Consider the following 22,835-nt stretch of genomic DNA (forward strand, 5'->3'; position numbering starts at 1 on the left):
TTAAAACTGCACTCCAAAAGGTAATAAAATAAATCATATTAAGTAGGAATCGTAATATAGCTGATTTTGATTATTTTCCAATTTTACTAAAATAAAACAGAATGTAGCAACATTTTTTTCCCACCGGCAGATAATTTTAAATCATTTTAACCCTGCTGTTGCCCTCAGGTCGAAATGTCCCGCGACTTTGCTGTTGAAAACCTAGGAAAAAAATCCCCTAATCATTATCTTTTAACACTAAATTTTATGACTTTTCTTACAAAAATCATGCTTTTAACTCATATTCTTATATAAACTGTATAAAATTGCACTAAGATGTCCTTTAAAATGAGGACAACCTGCAGATTAAGTCTCATTTTGTTATTTTTCTAGAAAAGACAAGTTTTACAAATGTATAAATTCCCAAATTACAGAAAATGTAGTCATGAAAATGAGTTACCCCCTGAGACATCGTGATCACAAAATCTTTACACTGTCAATTTAGGCAGCAAGATAACTTAAGCTTAAAAATCATGAAACTGGCGCCAGGAATTAATTTTTAATTTCGACGGACGTTTTGCCTTTTTAATTAGAAAAATGTGCTTTAGCTCAAAAAAGGATTGGTCATTACTGTGTCAGACCAGCTTGAGTTTCACAGAACAAATGGCCAATGACCGTCCATTCCAATCATAAAAGGTACCGTAAAATTCCGACTATAAAGCGCACCTGATTATAAGCCGCACCCAGTACATTTTTAAATGGAAAAAACATTTTGTTGATACATAAGCTGCACCTGTCTAAGCTGCATGTGCCCACTAGAGGTAAGATCGGGCCAAAAAAAAGCACCCGAGCCCGACGCAGGCCCGAGGGGTATTAAACCCGACCCGGACCGAGCCCGACTAATTAACTGGATTTGCTGGCCCGGCCCGAGAGGAGCCCGATATTACATATTTTATTTATAAGGAGGGGTGATTTATGATAACAAATTAAACTCTGCCTTTTGTTACAACATCTAGGCCTAAGTTAAATAAAACTGTATAAACATTTACATCTTTTATATTTCTGTGTATGCACTGCAGATGTTACATTAAGCGACAATCTGTCATTGACGGTTTTTTTAGAGGTAGCGAAAACATTTAAGGGCGTCCGTCATTTTGACGACTTGATCATTGGGCCATAATCCACAGCAGCAGTACGTCCTTAAGATTCTAGCGTTGGCTTCGCTGAGTGTCAAACTGACACTCAGCGAAGCCAACACAAGTCTCTGTATAATTTTCGACTATCAATTTGAAAGTGCTCCACAGTTCACTCTTACCAGAGTCAGTCCTTGTCAGTTCTCCTCTGTTTAGTTTATCCTTCACTTCTTGTTGGTCCGACTCCATATCGGGGATACCAGGCCAAAATCATGCGAATTTGCGGAGGGGAAGATTATTAAGAGGAATGTAGCGAGCAGAGACTGGAGTCGTAGGCGGAGTGCCAAACAAAGGTGCCAACGGGAGCTGCTTTAATGACATGTAAACTTGCAATAATAAAACAAACACGGGAGTCGCTAGAACCGGCCGAATTAAGAGTCCCCCTAGGAACTCGCTAACTAAACAATGGTTCCGTGGGTGAATTATGTACAACCCACTACAAGAACAACATTCACGTCACGTGCACAGAGCATGCTCTGGCTCCGTTAAATAGCGATTACAGCTCCTTCTCCGTTTTATCCAAATTATTTATTTTATAACAAGTATTCCTTGGTCTAGTATCCATACATAGTTTAAGTATATATTTTTAATGAACATATATTTATAATTATTAATTAATAAAAAAAAAAAAAGGACCGGACCCGACCCGACCGTATGACTGACATTTCAGGCCCGACCCGGCCCGAAATTGCCTCAGGTTCGGGTTCGGGCTTGGGCTCGGGCCCTAAATCTTAGGTCTAGTGCCCACATTGAAACATGAGATATTTACAAAGAACGACGGTAGAGTTTTAATGACATAATAATTAACGCCTTAACAGACTTTTGATAAACAAATACGCGCCTGTACGATGTCACCAGTCACTGAAATATGTTATGCCACATATCATTGGAAAGCTGATACTCTTGGAATTTAAGATATGATCACCGTTTCAAAATATACTAATCAGAGAAACATTGAGATGAGTCTGATACAAGTTACCCAAAAACTATAGAGCCGACGTAACTCACCATTTTGTCCCCTGGCCGTCTGCAAAATGGCTTTGTTACATCAAGTACAATCCATAGAATCGAACCGTCTAAAATATTTATTAATAAACACACGATAATGCTGTCGGATAAATAGGAATCTGCCTTAAACATTTGTGCTTTGTTGAGCGATGCTTCTTGTAATCTAATTGTTTCGCCACATTATTTCCATTTCGAAATAAACAGACTCGTAAAATTATTCCCGATACAGTAGTTGGCTTTCCCCTTTTGATTGCCAACCTTTTTTCATGATGAGTCTTTTTATGCTAGTTTTGTTCATACACAAAGTGTAAAGTTACATTTAACTTGCGTCTTCCTCGAGATATTGCATGTGTCTCATTCTTACCTTTACTGCTCGGGCTCGCCTGGTGGCTGTTAGGAATAATTGCATAAATTAGCCCTATCATTGCATAAGCCGCAGAGTTGAAAGCTTGGGGAAAAAAGTTGCGGCTTATAGTCCGAATTTTACGGTACTTGATGGAACATAGCCATCAACGGCACGCAACGGTCAGTTGCTACTTGATGTCTGTGTTTTGTTAACGACACTTGAAGAATTAATAGCCCTAATTGCTTCGGGAAAAAAAACGCTCGCTGTCTTCGTACAAACTTACACATGCTTGTTATTGTTTTTTTTCTGCTTCCAGCGGAGCAAAAGAAACATCATTGGTTACTTTGAGTCGAAGGAGTCTGACAACTATCGCACTTTTGAGAAAGTCTCTAACATTCTCCGAGACGACTGCGTCTTTTCGGCTGCGTTTGGGTGTGTGTTTTTTTTTTTAACCCCTCAAATAGTGCTCAGGTTGTTGGCGTTGGACTTGTGGTTGATGTTCCCTCTCTCCAGGCCCGTCTCCCAGTCAGAACGTTTCAGCGGAGACAACATCCTCTTCAAGCCGGTTGGAGAGAACATCCCCGACATGGTCTACCTCGGCTCCCTCACCAACTTTGACCTGAGCTATGCATGGGCTCAGGATAAATGTGTGCCTCTGGTCAGGGAGATCACCTTTGAGAACGGAGAGGTTTGCATCATTGTCATTTGTGAGACGTTCCAATAGCTGATATCATTCTTGACTGTTTTTCGTTTTCCAGGAACTCACTGAAGAGGGCATACCTTTCCTCATCCTGTTCCATCTCAAAGAAGACAACGAGAGCTTAGAAAAGTTTCAACAGGAGGTAGCTCGTCAACTCATCAGTGAGAAGGGTGAGATTTTTGGGGGATTTTAATGAAAATAAAGGCAGTGTCATCAAATGACTGTTGCGCAAAAAGGTCCAGATTTTTTTACTGTTTTAATTTTGCACCAAACAAGTTATTGTGTTGCCCTTCTTGAGATACCCAAGATGTTTAGTAACAATCCAATTACAGTGTTTGTTTACACAACATTGTGTATTGAAATACAAATCACGCTTGGTTTTGTGAATCATCACTTTTGTTAATGGCGAAGTTGATAAGAGAAATCTGCAAGTTAGCATCAACTTCTAGCAGCGATATGACAAACTGTTCTGTAACATTTCACATTGTATTTAGTGGTCAGATGCATCATAATAACAAAGTTAGGAGTAGTTTTATGAATTCTGAATTATAATGTTTTTCTCTTCAAAGTTGTGCAAGCTTGTCGCCACACTGCCCCCAGAGGCCAACACGTGCACAGCCAGGAATACTTTTTATCGTGACCAGGTCTGGCCAAAAGCTGGTCATTTCGCAATGTAATATTTTGCGTTTTTGTCCGAAAAAAAGCAGAAATGTAAATATGTCAATTTAAAAAAAGAAACAAAAACTGCATATAAAAAAGTCCTAACCTGAAATTAATAGTAATTTGTAATCAAGTCATCATTGTGGCTGAATTTTATTTTATTTTCCAAATACATAAGGGTTTTAACATGACATTAAAATGACTATATTACTGGCAATATTTTACATACAACTATATGTTATACATTATTCTGAATGGAAGTAAGGGATGAAACGTAAAAAAAAAACCTACATTTTATTATCGGGTAAATGAGTAGAATTTTGCCAGAGCATCTATCTTTAAAGCTGGAATGTTTTCATTTTTTTCATTGTTTTTCGCTATTATTTTACAAAACAAATTTTATTTTTTTATCTTTTATTGACTCCTGTTCTGTTTATTTCATATATATATAATTGAGCGACATTTAAATTGTTGACTTACTTATCCTAGAAATGATTTTCGCCATCTGTACAAAGGCACTCATTGTATTGTTTACAAGGACCTTTTACTATTGCACCTATGCATGAAATATGAAACCCAGTTCATCGCAATATATCCGAAGACAAAGACGGAAATACAGTGAATAATAGATGATTAATAGGTTCTTTGTGAAATCATAATTTTAAAAGTTTTAGTCCATGAGGCTTTTCTACATTCACTCAGCCTTTGCATTTGATTTTATTCCCCCACAGAACAATATTCCCCATTGTTATTACTGAACGTGTTTCTATTTTTAGATGGAAAAAACGGGTTACTGTGAAGAGATTAGACTTAAGTATACACAACTCCCAATGGCAACAAACCAGACAATGCTATTGTGTGCCCCTGCACTGTGTTCTCTATTATTTTACTCATGTCCATTTATGATCTGTAACGTTTAGGGTCCATCAACTTTCTGCACGCCGACTGCGACAAGTTCCGCCATCCTCTTCTCCATATCCAGAAAACCCCGGCCGACTGTCCCGTCATAGCAATCGACTCGTTCAGGCACATGTATGTGTTCCCGGACTATAAAGACCTCGAGTAAGTAACTACTTTTTTGTTTTTGTAGATTTTTGAGGGGGCACTATGTCTCTTTGTGCATTCGAGTGGAAATAAAAACTTTTGATTATTTACATTTACAAAAAGATTTATTGATTTTGATATAAGGAAAAAAATGCTTAAACCCACAAAAAAGCGTTTTAGGAAAATACTTGTAGGTTGAGAAATTTGGATTTATTTTACATGAGGCTCACTTAGAGGGTGCTCAAGATCGTCATCAAAAGCCTGAAAAAGGTTGTGAAAAAATGAGAAGAACATTATTGCATCTTGGTCACCCTGAGTCTCCCTAGGTTTTTAGTCTCCCTTGTGCTTTGTATCAGTTGTTTTCAGTTTTACTATGCAATATAGCGCTTTCTAGTCGTCAAATCACGCACCGGAATCGAGGTGGTATGTAAAATCTTTCGTATCTCGAAGAAATTTTCCTCTTAAACAACTGAAAACCAATTAATCCGTTCCCACTCTCCCAAAATCTTCCAAGATAACCCTAAAAAGCTATAAAACACATTGTTTTGATCACTAAAAACATTCAAAAAAACCGTAATAATATGAATTAGGTATTTGCGAAATAAAATGCACATTTATTTTAAGCACATAACACGGTAAAAGTTGGCGGTTGCTAATGGAGTTGTATGCATGGTGGTGGAACGAGGATTAAAATAAAGGACACAACAAAATAGCGTAGCATCAGGTCTGAATGGCGAGATGCACACATACTAACTGGGACGAGCTGATGCTGGTTGGTGACAGGGTTCCTGCGGGTCTTTTAAGTCTTAAACGGGATTATATTCATTAGTCTAAAACTAAGGCCTTAATTGGCACTAAATTGTCATAAATCCAATTTTTGAAAGTCATAAAAAATGTGAACACGTTGTGATTTATATTTGTTTTAACTGAAATATTTCATTTTTCGTGTACCATGATAGAAGAATGGGACTTGTATGCCGCTGCAGAGTTCTTTGGGATTAGTAGTTGTCTGCCAGTTCTAAATGGGGATCCACGATGTACTGTACACATCCTTTTTATTCATTGTTTTCCATGACTAAAACTTTGGAGCGTGCTATGTTTTTTAAATGGAAAGTTTTCAACCAGAGCAAAATGTGACTTTAAGAAAATTAAAATAGACATTTACCGTATTTTCCCCACTATAAGGCGCACCGGGTTATAGGGCGCACCCCAAAAAATAGTTTTTGGTCCTATATTTTCCATACATAAGGCGCACCGGATTATACGGCGCTACAATGGGAACGTCGACAAAACAGTCAGATTTTTTTGGTTTGAACAATTTTATTGACACTAATAACAGAAAACAATCATGACAATCTCAACAGCAATTAAGCACATTCACAACATTATATTCCAATATGACGTTTTTAACAGCAAACACAAAGTGAGGTTTGAACAACCCTTCTCGAAAATCTTATTAGCAATCAAGCATATTCACAATTTCATTATATAACATCTTTGTTAGTGTCAATAGATCCGTCCAGGCCAATTTTTGGTTTGAACAAATTTATTGACACTAAAAACAGTCAGATAGTTCAGTCAAACTTATTACCCCTTAACATTCCGAAAGCTTGCAAAGAAGCAAATACGTGTCATAGACACGTGCGGATGCGGTGTCTGTACGATGTCACCAAACAAACTTTTCTTAGTTTCCATTTTATTTTTTGCTGGCAACTGTGTGGACAGCAAAGTAAGAATTTTATTGTGCAGGGAAACGGGGTTCTTTACCGTGCATATGACAATAAACACTTTGAATTGAATTTAGTTTAAAAGTAGACTCATCACAGAAACATCAAGATCGTTCTAAAACAAGATACCGGGAAAATATAAATCCGCATAGCTCACCTAAGTTCTCTTGCAGCCTTCATGTAACCATGGTCTTCTTAATACCGTGTGTGTAGTAAATCCAGGAGAGTAAAATATTTACAAATACAGAATAGTAAAACATGTTTTCTGTATGCCGTAGTGCAACCCAACATGTGATTCGCATTCATCTTTTTCGGCCAATTGCAGGCTTTGTTTCACCCCTTTAGCCAATGCGAGCCTGTAAATGATAAAAAGGATCCGCCCCCTTTACCTCCGAATAACTTTAGCCAATAGTGACTGATTCAAATGATGATTGACACATTGGTCAGGAAATGAAACGCTGGTATATAAACCCAGCATATACCGCGGACGACTTCGCCTTCGGGGGAAAATCTAGTCGGCGGCTGCTTGCCTCAGTTGCAAGACTTTGCGACTTAATATTGATCCATATATAAGGCGCACTGTATTATAAGGCGCATGGTCAGCTTTTGGAAAAAATAAAGGCTTTTAGGTGCGCCTTTATGGTGCGGAAAATACGGTACTTAAAATTTTCTCTAATGTTGTGTTTTTGTTTTGTTTGTTTCGATTGCGTTTTTTTTCTCCTTTTGGTCTTGAATTTGATTTCAAAAGGCATTAAAGTCTTAAAAAGTTTTGAATTTGACTTGCCTTAAGCTGATGGAACCCTGGTTGAGCGATCTTTAGTGGTATCGTCTGGAATTTCTCATAACCTGGATTTTTTTTCTCATATGTCAGGCAAGATTTTGGCTCAAAATACATCTCTGATTTCAAATTTCTCGTAAGTAGAGTATGTCGTATGTAGAGGGGCCCTGTATATGTATGTGTGTCGCTGATTGTTATCCTTGTTTTATACATGGGATGATGCAGGTTATTTTCGAGGTGTCTAAAGGCAGGAAGGCTGGTGTTGTCTGATAGTTATCCTACCTGGAAGGGTAAAGGGTTTTAGGCCGCTATGCTAACGCGAATGCTAGATTATTGTTTTTGTCCTTTTGGTTCATGTGTGTCAATTGTGATCGGCGTATTTTAACAGACTTTAAGTGAAACAAATAAGACCGTTTTTCTTTATTCTAAAGACTGTTGAACGCATTGTTACTTGACATCAAATTAACATCAACACAGTAAGTCGCTCAAGTCAAGTCATTTTTATTTGTATAGCCCTTAATCACAAAGAGTCTCAAATGGCTGCACAGGTTATTGCAAACCACAGACTATTATTACAGACTATTATTACATCATCCCCTGATCTAAAACTTACATGAGGGTAAGGAAAAAACTCAAAAACCTCAACATGAGGAAAATGAAGAAACCTTGAGAAAAGACCGCACATGCGGTAATCCCCCTTCCAGGATGACCAGGCTGCAATGGATGTTACAATAACAAATAACACACAGATATTGTCAACAAAAAATATAGGTTATTCATATGCTATAGAGTAGAAGCGTGTTTTAAGCTTAGATTTAAACATTTCCATTAAACATTTGCTCTAGTGACTTCAGATATCAACTAGCTCTACTCAGCGTAAGAATACTTAAGTGGTTTGGTTCACAGAACTACTTTAACTATATTTGAATATTTTTTCCTATTGTCATCTACATAAACGTGGACACCAGAGTTACTCAACCTGATGAAGCAAATCTAATGATAGCTGACCACACAGTTGACTAGTGCCTCCTTTTTCTGCTTAATCATGTCACAGACCACAATTTTTTTCGCATCTGCCTTAATAAATAAGAAGAAAAATTCTCACACGCACACACGCTGTAGTCTGCTTTTGCACACCAGCCCCAAAACGTCAAGCCCTTAAACGTGTCCATTTTGGTGGGGCCAGGACAGCGGCGCTAATGTGACATGATTTGGCGCGGGCAATAAGTGCTAAGCTAATCCATTCTAATCAAATGTGTTCTTATTTATTCTGCCCCTCCACCCTTCCCTAATCAGAGCCCGATCGCATAGACACAAGCCCCGAGGACTAAGCGACCTCGCCGGACCTAATTGCATCACATCAGCACCGCATGTGGCACACAGCTTGAAATTGCATTAGCGCAGCTTATGTTGTAATGCTCGCCGGACACGAGCTCCACCGGCCGTCCTCTACGTAAGGCGGCGGCCGAGCGTGACCCCTCATTAATAAGATGCGTTATGGATTCGTGCGGTTCTCGTGTCACCAGTGTCTGTCATCATCCTCGGCGACCAGTCGGACTTGATGCGGAGATTCATAACATATTGCTTGTTAAGCACCCATGCAATTAGGCAGAGATGAAAAGTTACTGGACTACATGTAGGTTTGGATGAATGCTACGATTACTAGAGGAAACACCAATGCTGGAATTAATTTGAATTGTGGCCAGCAATTTCGTTAACAATGGACAGCACAATAGACAACATTTAACATTCTATCTATCTATCTACCTTGGTCATATCCCTCCAGAGGGGTGACCGACAGCAAGACAAACACGTACAATAACAAAGAAAATAAAAGGGAAAAAAATAGCAAAAAAACACACACAACAATTTTGGGACCATGGCCAACCCAATTGCCCAAACACCCAAACAATAAGGCACCTCGGCACCTAAGTTGGTCATGCTTTCGTCCCTCCAGATGAAACGGGATCCCAGAAAGCGGCCATGTCACTCGGGTCAGGGTGACACAACACACTCTTCTGTTCAATAACAGGGCCCGACAGCTTTCACTGGTTTATCCCTGCCGCATCATACGGGTGCCCAGCCCATCCTTAAGAACGTGTCCACAATCCCACTATCCTTTCACAACACCTCTCCACTCCTTTCTATCACCAACAAGAGCTCTAGCTTCCATTATATTTAGACCTCTTTCCTGCAGTGCACTCATAACACCATCCATTTAACGATTATGATTAAAAAACTCTCATTTGGGGTAAGGCAGGGATGTCAAACTCCTTTTGGCTCTGGGGCCAAATCCAGACTTTTTGTTCTGAATCAAGCCGGATCAGTTAAAGAATGTCTACTCGGAATGTTTAGCTTTGTTTTTCAGTATTATGCTTTGTCATTCAACCTGCATTAGTAACATACCCTACATATTATAATCATAAGGGATCTTATTCACAAACAACGAGGAAAATATTTTCATGCATTGAAGCTTGTTAACCAGTTTATTTTAACAGTTGAGTAAATGCACTTTTACACCTGAACCAACTCGCCATGCTTTACCAACTCAACACTGCTCTCTAGTGGCCAGCATTTGGTTTGTATTTGTTAAAACCATTGGGCTCTGTTTTCCACATTTGTCTCTTTGATGGCAGCAAAAAAAAAACACTCTACGTAGGGCACCGGGAAAAAAAAGCATATGTATTTAGGCGTAGTTAAGATCCCCCTGAACCATTTCAATGGTTGGCAAGGGAAAAAAAATATCACAAATTACAAAGTTAGAACGCCACCAAGGTGTGGACATGCCACGGTCAAAATGTCTCGAGTCTAAATAGTTATTCTAAACCCCCACAATCATAACTTTTGATAGAAATGACCTAGAGACTCGCTCTCTTTTTACATACTCACAAATCTATAGTAAAACAGATGGAATCATGATGGGCTGATCCGGGAGAGCGAGAGAGAGGGAGAGAAAGAGTGAGAGAGCAAGAGAGAGAGAGAGAGAGAGAGACATGACATGACATGACATGCCTGGTATAAGGTGTTCTACTCACCCTCTCTCTTTCTCCCCGTTTTTCTTTTTCTCTCTCTCCCTTGCGCCTCTTCTTTTTTTCTCTTTCCTCACTCCCCTTTTTCCTCCCTCTCTTTCTCATGCTCACTCGCTTTCGCTATCTTTGTCTCTTTCTCTTCTCACATTCTTTGGATTTTCTCTCCATCTTTCTCAAGTTCTTTTTCTTTTATTTGCCTCTATTTTTCTCTTCTTTTATTCTCCCTTTCTCAGAATTGTGCTCTCTCTATTACTCACTTTCTCCCTTTTTCTGTGTCTTTTACCTTTCTCTCTCTCTCTCCCTCGCTCGCTTGCCCTCTCTCCCTTTCTCACTCTCATTCTCTCTCGCTCTTTCTCGCTCTCTCGCTTTCTCTTGCTCTCTCTCTCTCCCTCTCTCGCTTTCTCTCACTCTCTCTTTCTCGCGCACTCGCTCTCTCTCTCCCGCTCTCGCTCTCTCTCGCACTCTCCCGCGCTCTCTCGCTCTCTCTCCCGCGCTCTCTCGCTCTCTCTCCCGCGCTCGCTCGTGTTCTCTTTTTGTCTCTCACTTTTTGTCTGTCTTTTTACTATTTTTCTCTTAAACCTACTAGTAAATGTTAATTTCCCTTCGGGGATGAATAAAGTATCTATCTATCTATCTATCTATCTATCTATCTATCTATCTATCTATCTATCTATCTAGTTCGGCCCCGTGAGATTTTTTTTCCAGCATATGTCCGTCGGCTAAAACGAGTTTACACCCCTGGTCGAAGGAATCGAGGAAATGATCCCAGGAGGGGAAAAAACCTGGCAAAAGTGTTCTGGATGGTTGGGTGCATTAAAAGGAAGGGATTTTATTGTCTTATTGCACATTGAATGTTTTTATACTGGTGTGTATACTTTGCCCGCAGCGAGGAATGAAGAAAGACGTGCCAGTGGCAATGGCAATGTGTTTTATTGTTTATCTTTTCTTACAAAGCTTTGAGACGGGGAATAACGTTGTTGGCTATTTAAAACAATTCATTTCCGTTGATAATTGAGTTATATGATCAAACGTGTACTAGAACGTGTTTCCGATGCAATTTAAATGTCAGTTTGTCCTTTGATTTATTGATTTCTAACTCGCTTTTTAACAGGGGTTACACTTGCGCTCTATCTTTGTAGTATTCCCGGCAAGCTGAAACAGTTCGTGCTGGATCTTCACTCTGGGAAATTGCACCGGGAGTTTCACCACGGGCCGGACCCTACGGACAGCACGCCCGGACAGGTAACAGCGTCAGTCCCACAACCCGTAACACAAAAGCTGCATGCAAAACAATGGCAAATGGTCTTGGCACGGCTAAACGAAAAGATCTTTTGTCGATCTTAGTGACCATTATTGACTGTGCGTCACACTTTGCTAATAAGTTACTGCAACTTTGGGTGTTTTTTTTGTAAATTAGCCTCTGGAATTCCTACGCAGAAACAGGAAACCGCTACTAGCGATAGACTGAAGAAGCGAAAAGATCTATTGTCAAGCTGCGTGAGACTCATTGGCTTTGCGTCACCCTGCAAGTACAGTACTGTCTCTTTGTGTACTCGTAATTGGCCTTTAGAAAAGAAAAGGAAACTGCTCTGAACAGCCTTATTTGGAAACTAAACAAGCAAAAAAAATGTCCAGCGTCTTCTCCTTAGATTGTCTGTTAGCATTGTTTGAATAACCCAAACAATTCAAAACACTCTGGAACAAGTTTTGAATTGGCGTGCTCATGTTCATAGTTATAGCATAAAAATCTGAAGTTTTTATCTCTCGATACTAAAATATCTTTAATGCTGGATTTGGAACACATTCGCTCATACTCGCATGAAAAAAAGCGTTCAAGAACACTATTGATTTAAAGCGTTTTTAATGTCAGCCGGCAGAACTCTTGAAAACAGCTTAGTTTTGTCAGAACTTAAAGGGACAGTGAGTGAAAAAACATGAGACCCATTCAATGATTTTGGCTCAGTGTTTTTTGAATTTGAGGCTGCAGTGCCTTAAAAATCCGCCTGTTGGCCTCAGACGTAAAGGGACAATGTGCAAACCATTGAGGTGCCCATTCATTTAAATGTGAACTGCAGTACCGCAGAAGTCAGCCTGGTGGCTTCACACCTGGAAAAAAAAAAACGCCGTCAAATAGGTGCTCATTCCTTTCAATGTGAGCTGCAGTGCCGGAAAAATCAGCCTATTGCTGTTGATATTACTTGGGAAATATATTGTTGTCTGGTTGCAAAAAATGGCAGTCCGATTGCTTTTTATATAAACATATTAAGGCTGGGAAAAATGTCGCACTAACAATTTGCGTTATAATTTTCAATTTAACGCGTGAAAATATATTAAAGGAATGATAAAAAATTCTGCCCTGGGCACGCCCAGGGTGTCAAGCTGCACTGCTCCATCAAATGAAGAATCACTTCCGTTTCCTGAGGCTAATGTGGCGTAGCATGCTAGCGATGGAAAAGAGAAAGGAACCACTTTTAGGCGGACAGTTTCGCTTTAAAACATTGCTTGAATGCTTTGCAAAGCCGATTTTAATCACCATCGGAGCTCTTCTTCCCTGATGTATCACTCGAAAGCTAAGCACCCCGGTGCGTTGGTCGAGTCAGACAGTGGACCTCGCCGAATACCTTTGGATCAGGTTGGTGCAAGAGACGGGTCTTCTACTATGTTTACATAAGGAACTTGAATATTTTCTTTATGGTAGATTTGTCTTTGACACCACAAGCTTTATGCACCTTTCCTTAACCTGGTAGCCATTTTTTGTTCAAATATTTACGACAGCTTTACAGCAAATTTACAGTCCAACCGTGTTGGCATAGAGTACCGTATTTTCTGCACTATAAGGCGCACCGGGTTATAGGGCGCACCCCCCAAAAATAGTCTTTGGTCCTATTTTTCCATACATAAGGCGCACCGGATTATAAGGCGCTACAATGGGAACGTCGACAAAACAGTCAGATAGTTCAGTCCAACTTATTACCCCCTTAACATTCCCAAAGCTTGCAAAGAAGCAAATACGTGTCGTAGACACGTGCGGATGCGGTGTCTGTACGATGTCACGAAACATTTCTTAGTTTCCATTTTATTTTTTGCTGGCAACTGTGTGAACAGCAAAGTAAGAATTTTATTGTGCAGGGAAACTGTGTTCTTTACTGTGCATATGACAAACACTTTGAATTGAATTTAGTTTAAAAATAGACTCATCACAGAAAAATCAAGATCGTTCTAAAACAAGATACCGGGAAAATATAAACCCGCATAGCTCACCTAAATTCTCTTGCAGCCATCACGTTCAATAATGATACGTAACCAGTGTCTTCTTACAACCGTGAGTGTAGTAAATCCAGGAGAGTAAAATATTTACAAATACAGAATAGTAAAAAATGTTTTCTCTATGCCGTAGTGCAACCCAACGTGTGATTCACATCTTTTTCGGCCAATTGCAGGCTTTGTTTCGCCCCTTTAGCCTATGCGAGCTTGTAAATGATGAAAAGGATCCGCCCCCTTTACCTCCGAATAACTTTAGCCAATAGTGACTGATTCAAATGATGATTGACACATCAGTTAGTAAATGAAACGCCGGTATATAAATCCCAGCATACACTGCGGACGACTTCGCCTTCGGGGGAAAATCTAGTCGGCGGCTGCTTGCTTTAGTTGCAAGACTTTGCGACTTAATATTGATCCATATATAAGGCGCACTGTATTATAAGGCGCATGGTCAGCTTTTGAAAAAAATAAAGGCTTTTAGGTGCGCCTGATAGTGCGGAAAATACGGTTCTTGAATCTTTGTGATGAAAGCTATCTTTGGCATTGCAGTCTGTATGCACATTAACTGTACTTGGTATAGGCCTATACCATTTGGCAGAATATTTTTGTCATATTTAACAGCCATTGTAAAATCTGAACTTAATAAATTATTTGTGATTAATTAAAAACTGAGATTAATTAGTTAATATATTTTAATCGATTCCCAGGCTTTATATTTCATATACAGGGAGTGCAGAATTATTAGGCAAGTTGTATTTTTGAGGATTAATTTTATTATTGAACAACAACCATGTTCTTAATGAACCCAAAAGTCTCATTAATATCAAAGCTGAATATTTTGGAAGTTGGAGTGGGGCTTTTTTAGTTTTAGCTATTTTAGGAGGATATCTGTGTGTGCAGGTGACTATTACTGTGCATAATTATTAGGCAACTTAACAAAAAACAAATGTATACCCATTTCAATTATTTATTTTCATCAGGGAAACCAATATAACAGCTCAACATTCACAAATATACATTTCTGACATTCAAAAACAAAACAAAAACAAATCAGTGACCAATATAGCCACCTTTCTTTGCAAGGACACTCAAAAGCCTGCCATCCATGGATTCTGTCACTGCTTTGATCTGTTCACGATCAACATTGCGTGCAGCAGCAACCACAGCCTCCCAGACACTGTTCAGAGAGGTGTACTGTTTTCCCTCCTTGTAAATCTCACATTTGATGAGGGACCACAGGTTCTCTATGGGGTTCAGATCAGGTGAACAAGGAGGCCATGTCATTAGTTTTTCTTCTTTTAGACCCTTTCTTGCCAGCCACGCTGTGGAGTACTTGGATGCGTGTGATGGAGCGTTGTCCTGCATGAAAATCATGTTTTTCTTGAAGGATGCGGACTTCTTCCTGTACCACTGCTTGAAGAAGGTGTCTTCCAGAAACTGGCAGTAGGACTGGGAGTTGAGCTTGAGTCCATCCTCAACCCGAAAAGGCCCCACAAGCTCATCTTTGATGATACCAGCCCATACCAGTACCCCACCTCCACCTTGCTGGCGTCTGAGGCGGACTGGAGCTCTCTGCCCTTTACCGATCCAGCCACGGGCCCATCCATCTGACCCATCAAGACTCACTCTCATTTCATCAGTCCATAAAACCTTAGAAAAATCCGTCTTGAGATTTTTCTTGGCCCAGTCTTGACGTTTCAGCTTGTGTGTCTTGTTCAGTGGTGGTCGTTTTTCAGCCTTTCTTACCTTGGCCATGTCTCTGAGTATTGCACACCTTGTGCTTTTGGGCACTCCAGTGATGTTGCAGCTCTGAAATATGGCAAAACTGGTGGCAAGTGGCATCTTGGCAGCTGTACGCTTGACTTTTCTCAGTTCACGGGCAGTTATTTTGCGCCTTGGTTTTTCTACACGCTTCTTGCGACCCTGTTGACTATTTTGAATGTAACGCTTGATTGTTCGATGATCACGCTTCAGAAGCTTGGCAATTTTAAGAGTGCTGCATCCCTCTGCAAGATATCTCACTATTTTTGACTTTTCAGAGCCTGTCAAGTCCCTCTTCTGACCCATTTTGCCAAAGGAAAGGAAGTTGCCTAATAATTATGCACACCTGATATAGGGTGTTGATGTCATTAGACCACACCCCTTCTCATTACAGAGATGCACATCACCTGATATGCTTAATTGGTAGTAGGCTTTCGAGCCTATACAGCTTGGAGTAAGACAACATGCATAAAGAGGATGATGTGGTCAAAATACTCATTTGCCTAATAATTCTGCACTCCCCGTATATGGTGGATGTCACAGCTGTATCCCTCCAGATCTAGTGTAATGTATGGACCCATCCTGTAAACACTCAAAATGAACTTTTGGAGTGCAGAGAAAACAACCACAGTGCTTGGTTGAATTTGTGAGTGACACAAAGGAAATTATTTCAGGGATTTGTTTATGACTTTGCGATGGTGAAGGCCTCACTTTTCAGGTTTTTATTTGTTAAAAAATTATGAACTGTCCATTGATTTTTTATTTTATATTTTGCTCTTCACAAGGGATTCCCATTTGTTGATCGCCGACAACAAAAAAAAAAAGTCAAAATTCATGTTTGAAACCTTAAATGTGACAAAGAGAAAAGGGGCATTTTCGCAAAGCACTGTGAGTGTGCATACACACATATTCCCTCCAGAAAAATAGGTGTTGATTGAAAATGGGGGTTCATTTGTGACGCCCTTAATCACAAGAGGTCTCAAAGGGCTGCACAGACCACAGATTATTGCAAACCAAAGACTATTATGACACCATCCCCTAATATAAAACCTACAAGAGGACCAGGAGAAACTCAAAAACCTCAACATGACACCTCTTAACACATCCCTTTCTCTCTCTCTCTCTCTCTCTCTCTCTCTCTCTCTCTCTCTCTCTCTCTCTCTCGTCAGTGATTGAAATTATGTCACAATTAGTCTATGGGCGCATTATGTATATATAAATCTAGTTTTAAATAAAATTGCAATCCTTATTTTAACTAATTGTACCTGTAATTTTTTCGTCATGTTTATCTGTACAGTGGGACCTCGGTTATCGCGATTAATGGAAACCAAAACCACCTGCGAAAAGTGAAAATCCGCTAAGTAGCGGCACACCTTCCCAAAAAACAAAACAAAAAAAAACATTTTTCGCTTTTCTTTTAATTATTTTATTCTATTATTATTATTTTTTAGACCTGCAAAGCTCTGAAACCGCGAAGTAGCGAGGTCCCACTGTATAGCCCTTAATCACAAGGAGTCTCAAAGGGGGCTGCACAGGTTATTATTACACCATCCCCTGATCTGAAACCTACATGAGGGCAAAGAAAAACTCAAAATGAAGAAACCCGGACAAGGGACCACACGGGAGGCAATCTCCCTTCCAGGGTGACCAGGCTGCAACGGATGTTGCATTAACAAACAATAAAATTAAAGATAAAATATCAAATAAATAAAGAATAACTGGAACCAGATACAATTCGATTTTTTTTATATCCCGATTACATAACGCCGTTACAGGTATTCCGTTACTCCTCAACCCCGTCCATGACTAGCTACAGAAGTACATTTTCCGTAGGTATCCTCAAATGAGTCGAAATGGCCAAAAATTGTTTGTCACCGGCTCTTCCCGTTTGAGAGTAACGTCTCACATCGAATGAGTTACCCACGAGCACGAGCAATTTTCGTTTTTCTGACTGTGTGTCCTTTTTGGTTTGTCAGGAGGACAACAGGGGGGAGATTGCCAGCCGTCCCCCTCAGAGCTCCTTCCAAAAGCTAGCACCTAGCGAAACCCGCTACACCATCCTCAGCCGGGACCGCGACGAGCTGTGACCTCGGACGCCTTTCCTACCAGTCGCCCCTTTTTGTTGACCCAGTTGCCCCCGCGCCTTGGAACAGGGTTTCGGTCAGGACACGGGCCGGCGGGACAGCAAAACCCGAACACCCTTAACTGAAAAGAGAGATGACGAACTGGAGAAGAAGAAAAAGAAAAAGCAGCCCGTGTTGGAGTAACCCATATTTTCTTAACCCGTAATGTTTTATTTTCAGATTTTGGGATGCGTTCGGGGTTATAGAAGCATCAGGAGATTTTTTATTTTTTTCGGGGGATTTTGTACATAACTTTGTGTTCCATGGCATCTGTCTAAATTAAATACATCATTATTTTTTTTTTTCTTTAGTCGCTCCCATGCACCCATCACTCCACTTGCTCGACGGGACTCGTTGCCCGAACGTCGAGCGTTTTTTTTTTTTTTTTAAGAAGCACAAAGATGGAAGTCTTTTTCGACGGTTTACGCGCAAAATTTCCTGAAGGCTTAGAAACATTTGCTACTCTGTACTGCTTGTTGAGAGCAGGGGTGGGGAACGACAACAAAAAAACGGAGAAACGGACTATTCAACTAGTGAATCAACATCCAATTGTACGGTACTAATTAAAATTCAGCCATTGTCACAGATGACCTTCTTTTGATCCCTAAACTTAAGAATGCATGTGCGCAATTATGCCGTGGCTCAGCATTTCGGAACATCTTACCCCATAAGGAGCCGAATTGCAAAATTCACAATCCGATTCGGATCGGTGAATGGGCACGTTTTCGCTTTCAATTAGTATCGGCATTCAAAGTCATCGCGTTGATCAACGTTTCCACGTCACGGGACGAGGCTACTCCCGATAATTGGCATGGCTGGGTGTTCTCAGAAAGATCAAGCAATGAGTTGTGAGAAATTGCAACAGCTTCTGAAAAGCTGAATATTTTCCCACCGCTGGTAATTTTGCACTAGAAATAATACATGAGAAAGTAATGAAAAGATCAAATGGGGATTGCACATTTAGAGGTGTGGACCTCCAGGTATTCATAAAACTTACATTGAAATCATAAAGAGCATCAATTTTCGGTTTTTCTATTCAATCATTTCATATTGAGGACCAATTCTGTCATATGTAGAAATGTATTTAATACCTTTGAAAGTATACCATGTAAATAAACACATCACGTAATATCTATCCATCCTGGTCATATCCCTCGAGAGGGGTGACAGACAGCAAGCCAAACACATACACAAAAACAAAGAAAAGAAAAGGTAGAAAAAACACAGAATAATTGACTATGGCCAACCCAAATGCCCAAACAAGTTAAGCACCTCAGCACCCAAGTTGGTCATGCTTTCGTCCCTCCCGATGAAACGGGACACAAGAAAGTGGCCATGTTACTCGGGTCAGGGTGACACAACGCACTCTTCTGTTGACAGCTTTCACTGGTTTACCCCTGCGGCATCATACAGTGCCCTGCCCATCCCTTAGAATGCGTCCAAACATCCCACTATCCTTTCACAACACCTCTCCACTCATTCCTATCACCAACAATAACTAAATGTATGATATAAATGCAATTGATTTATGCATTTTGTTTCGATATTATGTCGTACTTTGTCGTGTATTTTGCACCAACGAAATGTCATTTATAGGGGTTGGGTCAAACTGGCTATGCTCTCTTTCCCATTGGTTGATCAGTGATGAACAAATCAGCTCCACATAAAAAGTTCCGCCCCCTCGTTTGAGACAGAATCGAAAATGACAGAATGCATAACCAATATGCATAAATATACGAATAAGTTGCATTTATATCTTGTATTTAGGTATTAATTACGTTCATTTATACATGTCGATACATTTATTTCTACATATGGCAGAATCCATATCTCCCTGCCCAGTGACAAAAATAATTTGCTAATGGCACTGGATGAATCGATATGATTTTCAATTTTATTGTATTTTTTTAATCTCAAAGTAACCCCAGGTAGAAAAAAAGATTCCTCACCCCTGATTCAGACGCACGAATAAGCCGAGTTTTGTTTCCAGGCTCAAACTTGGTAAATACTTTCAAATAAAATGTTATTTCTAGAGGAATTAATGGTTCTGTAAAGCCCTCAAAATTAGTCCGAAATCCAGAAATGCCAATAACGTCATAATTTATGAACCGAAAGACGCTCCCGTGCACAGATTTAATAATAAACCGGATAGGCTAGCCAAAGATTTGCCTCAAATCCAGAATGAAAAAAGCTGTCCTGTGCCATCGTAATCAAAGTATGTTCTTTATAGTTCCCTAGAGTCCAACCACGTTTTTTTGTACAAATGTACTTGCACATGAACTTGGGTGTCAAATGTGAGAAAGAAGAACCCTGATGGGATTAACAACCCATTTTTATCAAGTCTCCGGTACACGATATGGATCCTTTAAACGGATCTAAACACGGACATAGAAGATTTTCTGGGACTTGTTGCTCAATTTGTACTGTCCGCTCTAAGAGACACTGACATATCCGTTTCCCCGAAAAGTCATCTCAAGAGGGGAACCATTTGGAAAAGGGATGAAAATTAAAAGTCATTTTACAGTATGTTGTTTTTTTGTCCTTTTATTCACATTGAAATGACGTTTGCCTGCCGCTGCAAAAAATATAAAACACATAGAGAACATGACTTATTAAAAAGCATGTTGGCACTTTGGTGTGTTGTGCATAAGTCGATTAAATCGATGGTTACATAACATGAGTAAGCTTGTAAACCTATAGTAAAGCAGTGTTCCCTGCCAGGAACTGTCAGGTGCTCAGGACCTGTGGAGCAGATCTAGGTGTCATGGTTCTGTTTTTAAAGGAGTTGGTTGATGGGCTGGAGTAGAGTCAAGTCATGTTTATTTGTATAGGCTTTAATCACAAGGACTCTCAAAGGGCTGCATAGACCACAGACCATTATGACACCATCCCCTGATCTAAAACCTACATGAGGGCAAGGAAAAACTCAAAACCTCAACATGAGGTAAATGAAGAAACCTTGAGAAGGGACCACACATTAAGTAATCCCGCTTAGACCAAGGGCTTGGTCTTGGGATTGGTAGGGACATTGCGCATTTCTAAGTGACCACCATATCCATACATCCGAGAGAGCTTGTTTCCAGCCAATCAGTATATAAGGCAGACGGCAGCCCGTGGGTGCCGATTTAGGTCGGCCATCTTTGTATCACAAACAATGCTCATGTGATCCGCACCCTTTCAGGTGTTTTGCATCAAAAAAGTTCGATGATGTGTCTGGGATCGCTTAAGTTTCCTGTCAGTGAATGGGCTTCAACCTACGTCTGACATCGCCTATAATTGACAGGCTGTTGCCTTTTCATTTAAAGTCTCAGAAATGACCCGACTCAAAACTGTTCTATGTAAAATCAACCATTAAGATGAATAGGGTGTACAACTTACACAACGTATCTGCCCGGGTAGCCGACAACTTTTTCAACTTTTTTTTTTTAAAGTTTGCTTTATTCCAATTTCGAAATGTTCGGCCTTTCCAGCCAGCGTGGACGGATGACTGGGGCTTTTTTAAAAAACTAAAATAAAATTACTGTATTTGTGCATAATGTCTCGAGAGCGTTGTACCTCGCACGTCAAGTGCTAAACGTCATTACGAGACGAAACATGAACATGAATTCAAGGATGAGTCTGACAAGGAGGAGACATTAAAACACGCTGTGTCCAGGTACGGCAAACAAACACAGACCCTGAAGACCTTTGTCACTGCTAAAAACGCCACCACTGAAGCAAGGTATCACATCGCTCACTGCATTGTAAAGCACATAAAACCATTTACTGATTGCGAATATTTTAAAGAAGCGTGTGTGTGCTTGTGTGCATGCGTGCCTTCTGCTTTGCAGCTGTTATTTCAAGTTTTGATATTTTCTGCAACAAGATATCATTGATGAAAGGTATGGCAGCTGTCCATAGCACTTGTTTTTTTATTCTAGTTCATAGTTAATGAAGAATGGTTAATTCTTGAGGCAAAAAGTTGAAGTCAGGGATGGCTACAGGCCTCTCCACATGTTCACATTCATTTGATGAACAATAATAGTGGAAGATAAATTGGTCAGTTATACGATTTAAATGTATATCCATGTTATATATTTGAACTAGTGTAAAATGACAGCTCCGTTGGATATAAAAAATGTTGTGCGAGTCATTAATCTTGGTGTGGCACACTGATTTACAAGGAAATTTGAAAGTGGCACTCCACACCAAAAAGGTTGCTGACCCCTCTCTTAGAATGTAGTGGTAGATTGAGAGAAAAGAGCACCTGCCCGCCAAAAAAGAGCATCCCTTGGAAGTAAATGAGTATTCATTGAGAAAACATGAGAAACCACTATAAAAACAAAAGCATCCGGTGGAAAAAATGAGGATCTGCTGAAACAGAAGAGCATCCAATAGAAAGTAATGATCATTTTCTGAAAGAAATACGAGCATCCGCGGGAAAAAATGAGCATCTGCTGTAAAAAATGAGAATCTTATAGAAAAAATAAGCATCTCCTGGCCGTGGTCGCAACTGCGGGTGGGCGTAAGTCAAGCAGGTGGTAAGTCGGATGTTACCTGTATACCTTGTTTTGAGCGCCCCCCCCCTAGTTTAAGGGATAGTGTCAGCTTTAAAAGTGCTCATGTTGTCTTCATTTAGATTTACCAGATTTTGCAAACTATAAACCGCACTTAAAAACCTCAAATTGACCAGAAAATATGAAAGTGGGCCTTATACCCTGGTGCACCTTATGTACCGCATATGACGCATAAGGCGAAATACGGTGGATAAGGTTGGTAGTGCATGGAGTATTTATAGTTATTACCCGAGGTTTTGCGGTATACTTCTGTATTAGAGCAATGCTTTAGCGACAACCATCGCCCTTTTGCAATACCTTGTGTGCAACGGGTTTCGAACCCGGGTCTCGGGGCTGGGAGCACCGACCCTTTACCACTAGACCATGTTGCAAAAGACAAAAACAGAAAGTCATTCAACAAAAAACTTTTCTAGCTCTTTTAGGTACAAATACATATTAAACCGCAACCTTATTGACACACATGAAGAAGTGAAGAGACTGTTTATCAGAATACACTATGCAAATCAGTCTCTCTGGCACGATGAATAAAAATAGTGTGGAAATGAGATAAGCTATAATACCTTTTCGTATGTCATCTGTACCCACTGGTGGACTAGTTGTAGTGTGTCGGCGCAGATATAATTTTGTGATTTTAAACAGCGATCCCTATCGACTGATTACTTATCGC

At 40.0% G+C, this 22,835-nt stretch overlaps 1 protein-coding gene across 1 annotated transcript in view; it reads left to right on the forward strand.

Moving 5' to 3' along the window:
• The window catches only part of erp44 (endoplasmic reticulum protein 44), a 30,599-nt gene extending 12,397 nt beyond the window's left edge, over positions 1-18,202 (forward strand). Inside the window, exons 6-11 of the mRNA XM_088327218.1 lie at positions 2,843-2,958; positions 3,040-3,214; positions 3,285-3,396; positions 4,807-4,948; positions 11,604-11,706; positions 17,466-18,202. Coding sequence (XP_088183344.1) covers positions 2,843-2,958; positions 3,040-3,214; positions 3,285-3,396; positions 4,807-4,948; positions 11,604-11,706; positions 17,466-17,576 — 759 coding nt within the window. The 3' untranslated portion in view covers positions 17,577-18,202. The remainder of the gene's footprint in view (positions 1-2,842; positions 2,959-3,039; positions 3,215-3,284; positions 3,397-4,806; positions 4,949-11,603; positions 11,707-17,465) is intronic.
• The last annotated feature ends 4,633 nt before the right edge of the window (positions 18,203-22,835 follow it).

The sequence above is a fragment of the Urocampus carinirostris genome, chromosome 2 (genome assembly GCF_059441175.1).
Source record: "Urocampus carinirostris isolate Australia breed hairy pipefish chromosome 2, RoL_Ucar_1.0, whole genome shotgun sequence".
NCBI lineage: Eukaryota > Metazoa > Chordata > Actinopteri > Syngnathiformes > Syngnathidae > Urocampus > Urocampus carinirostris.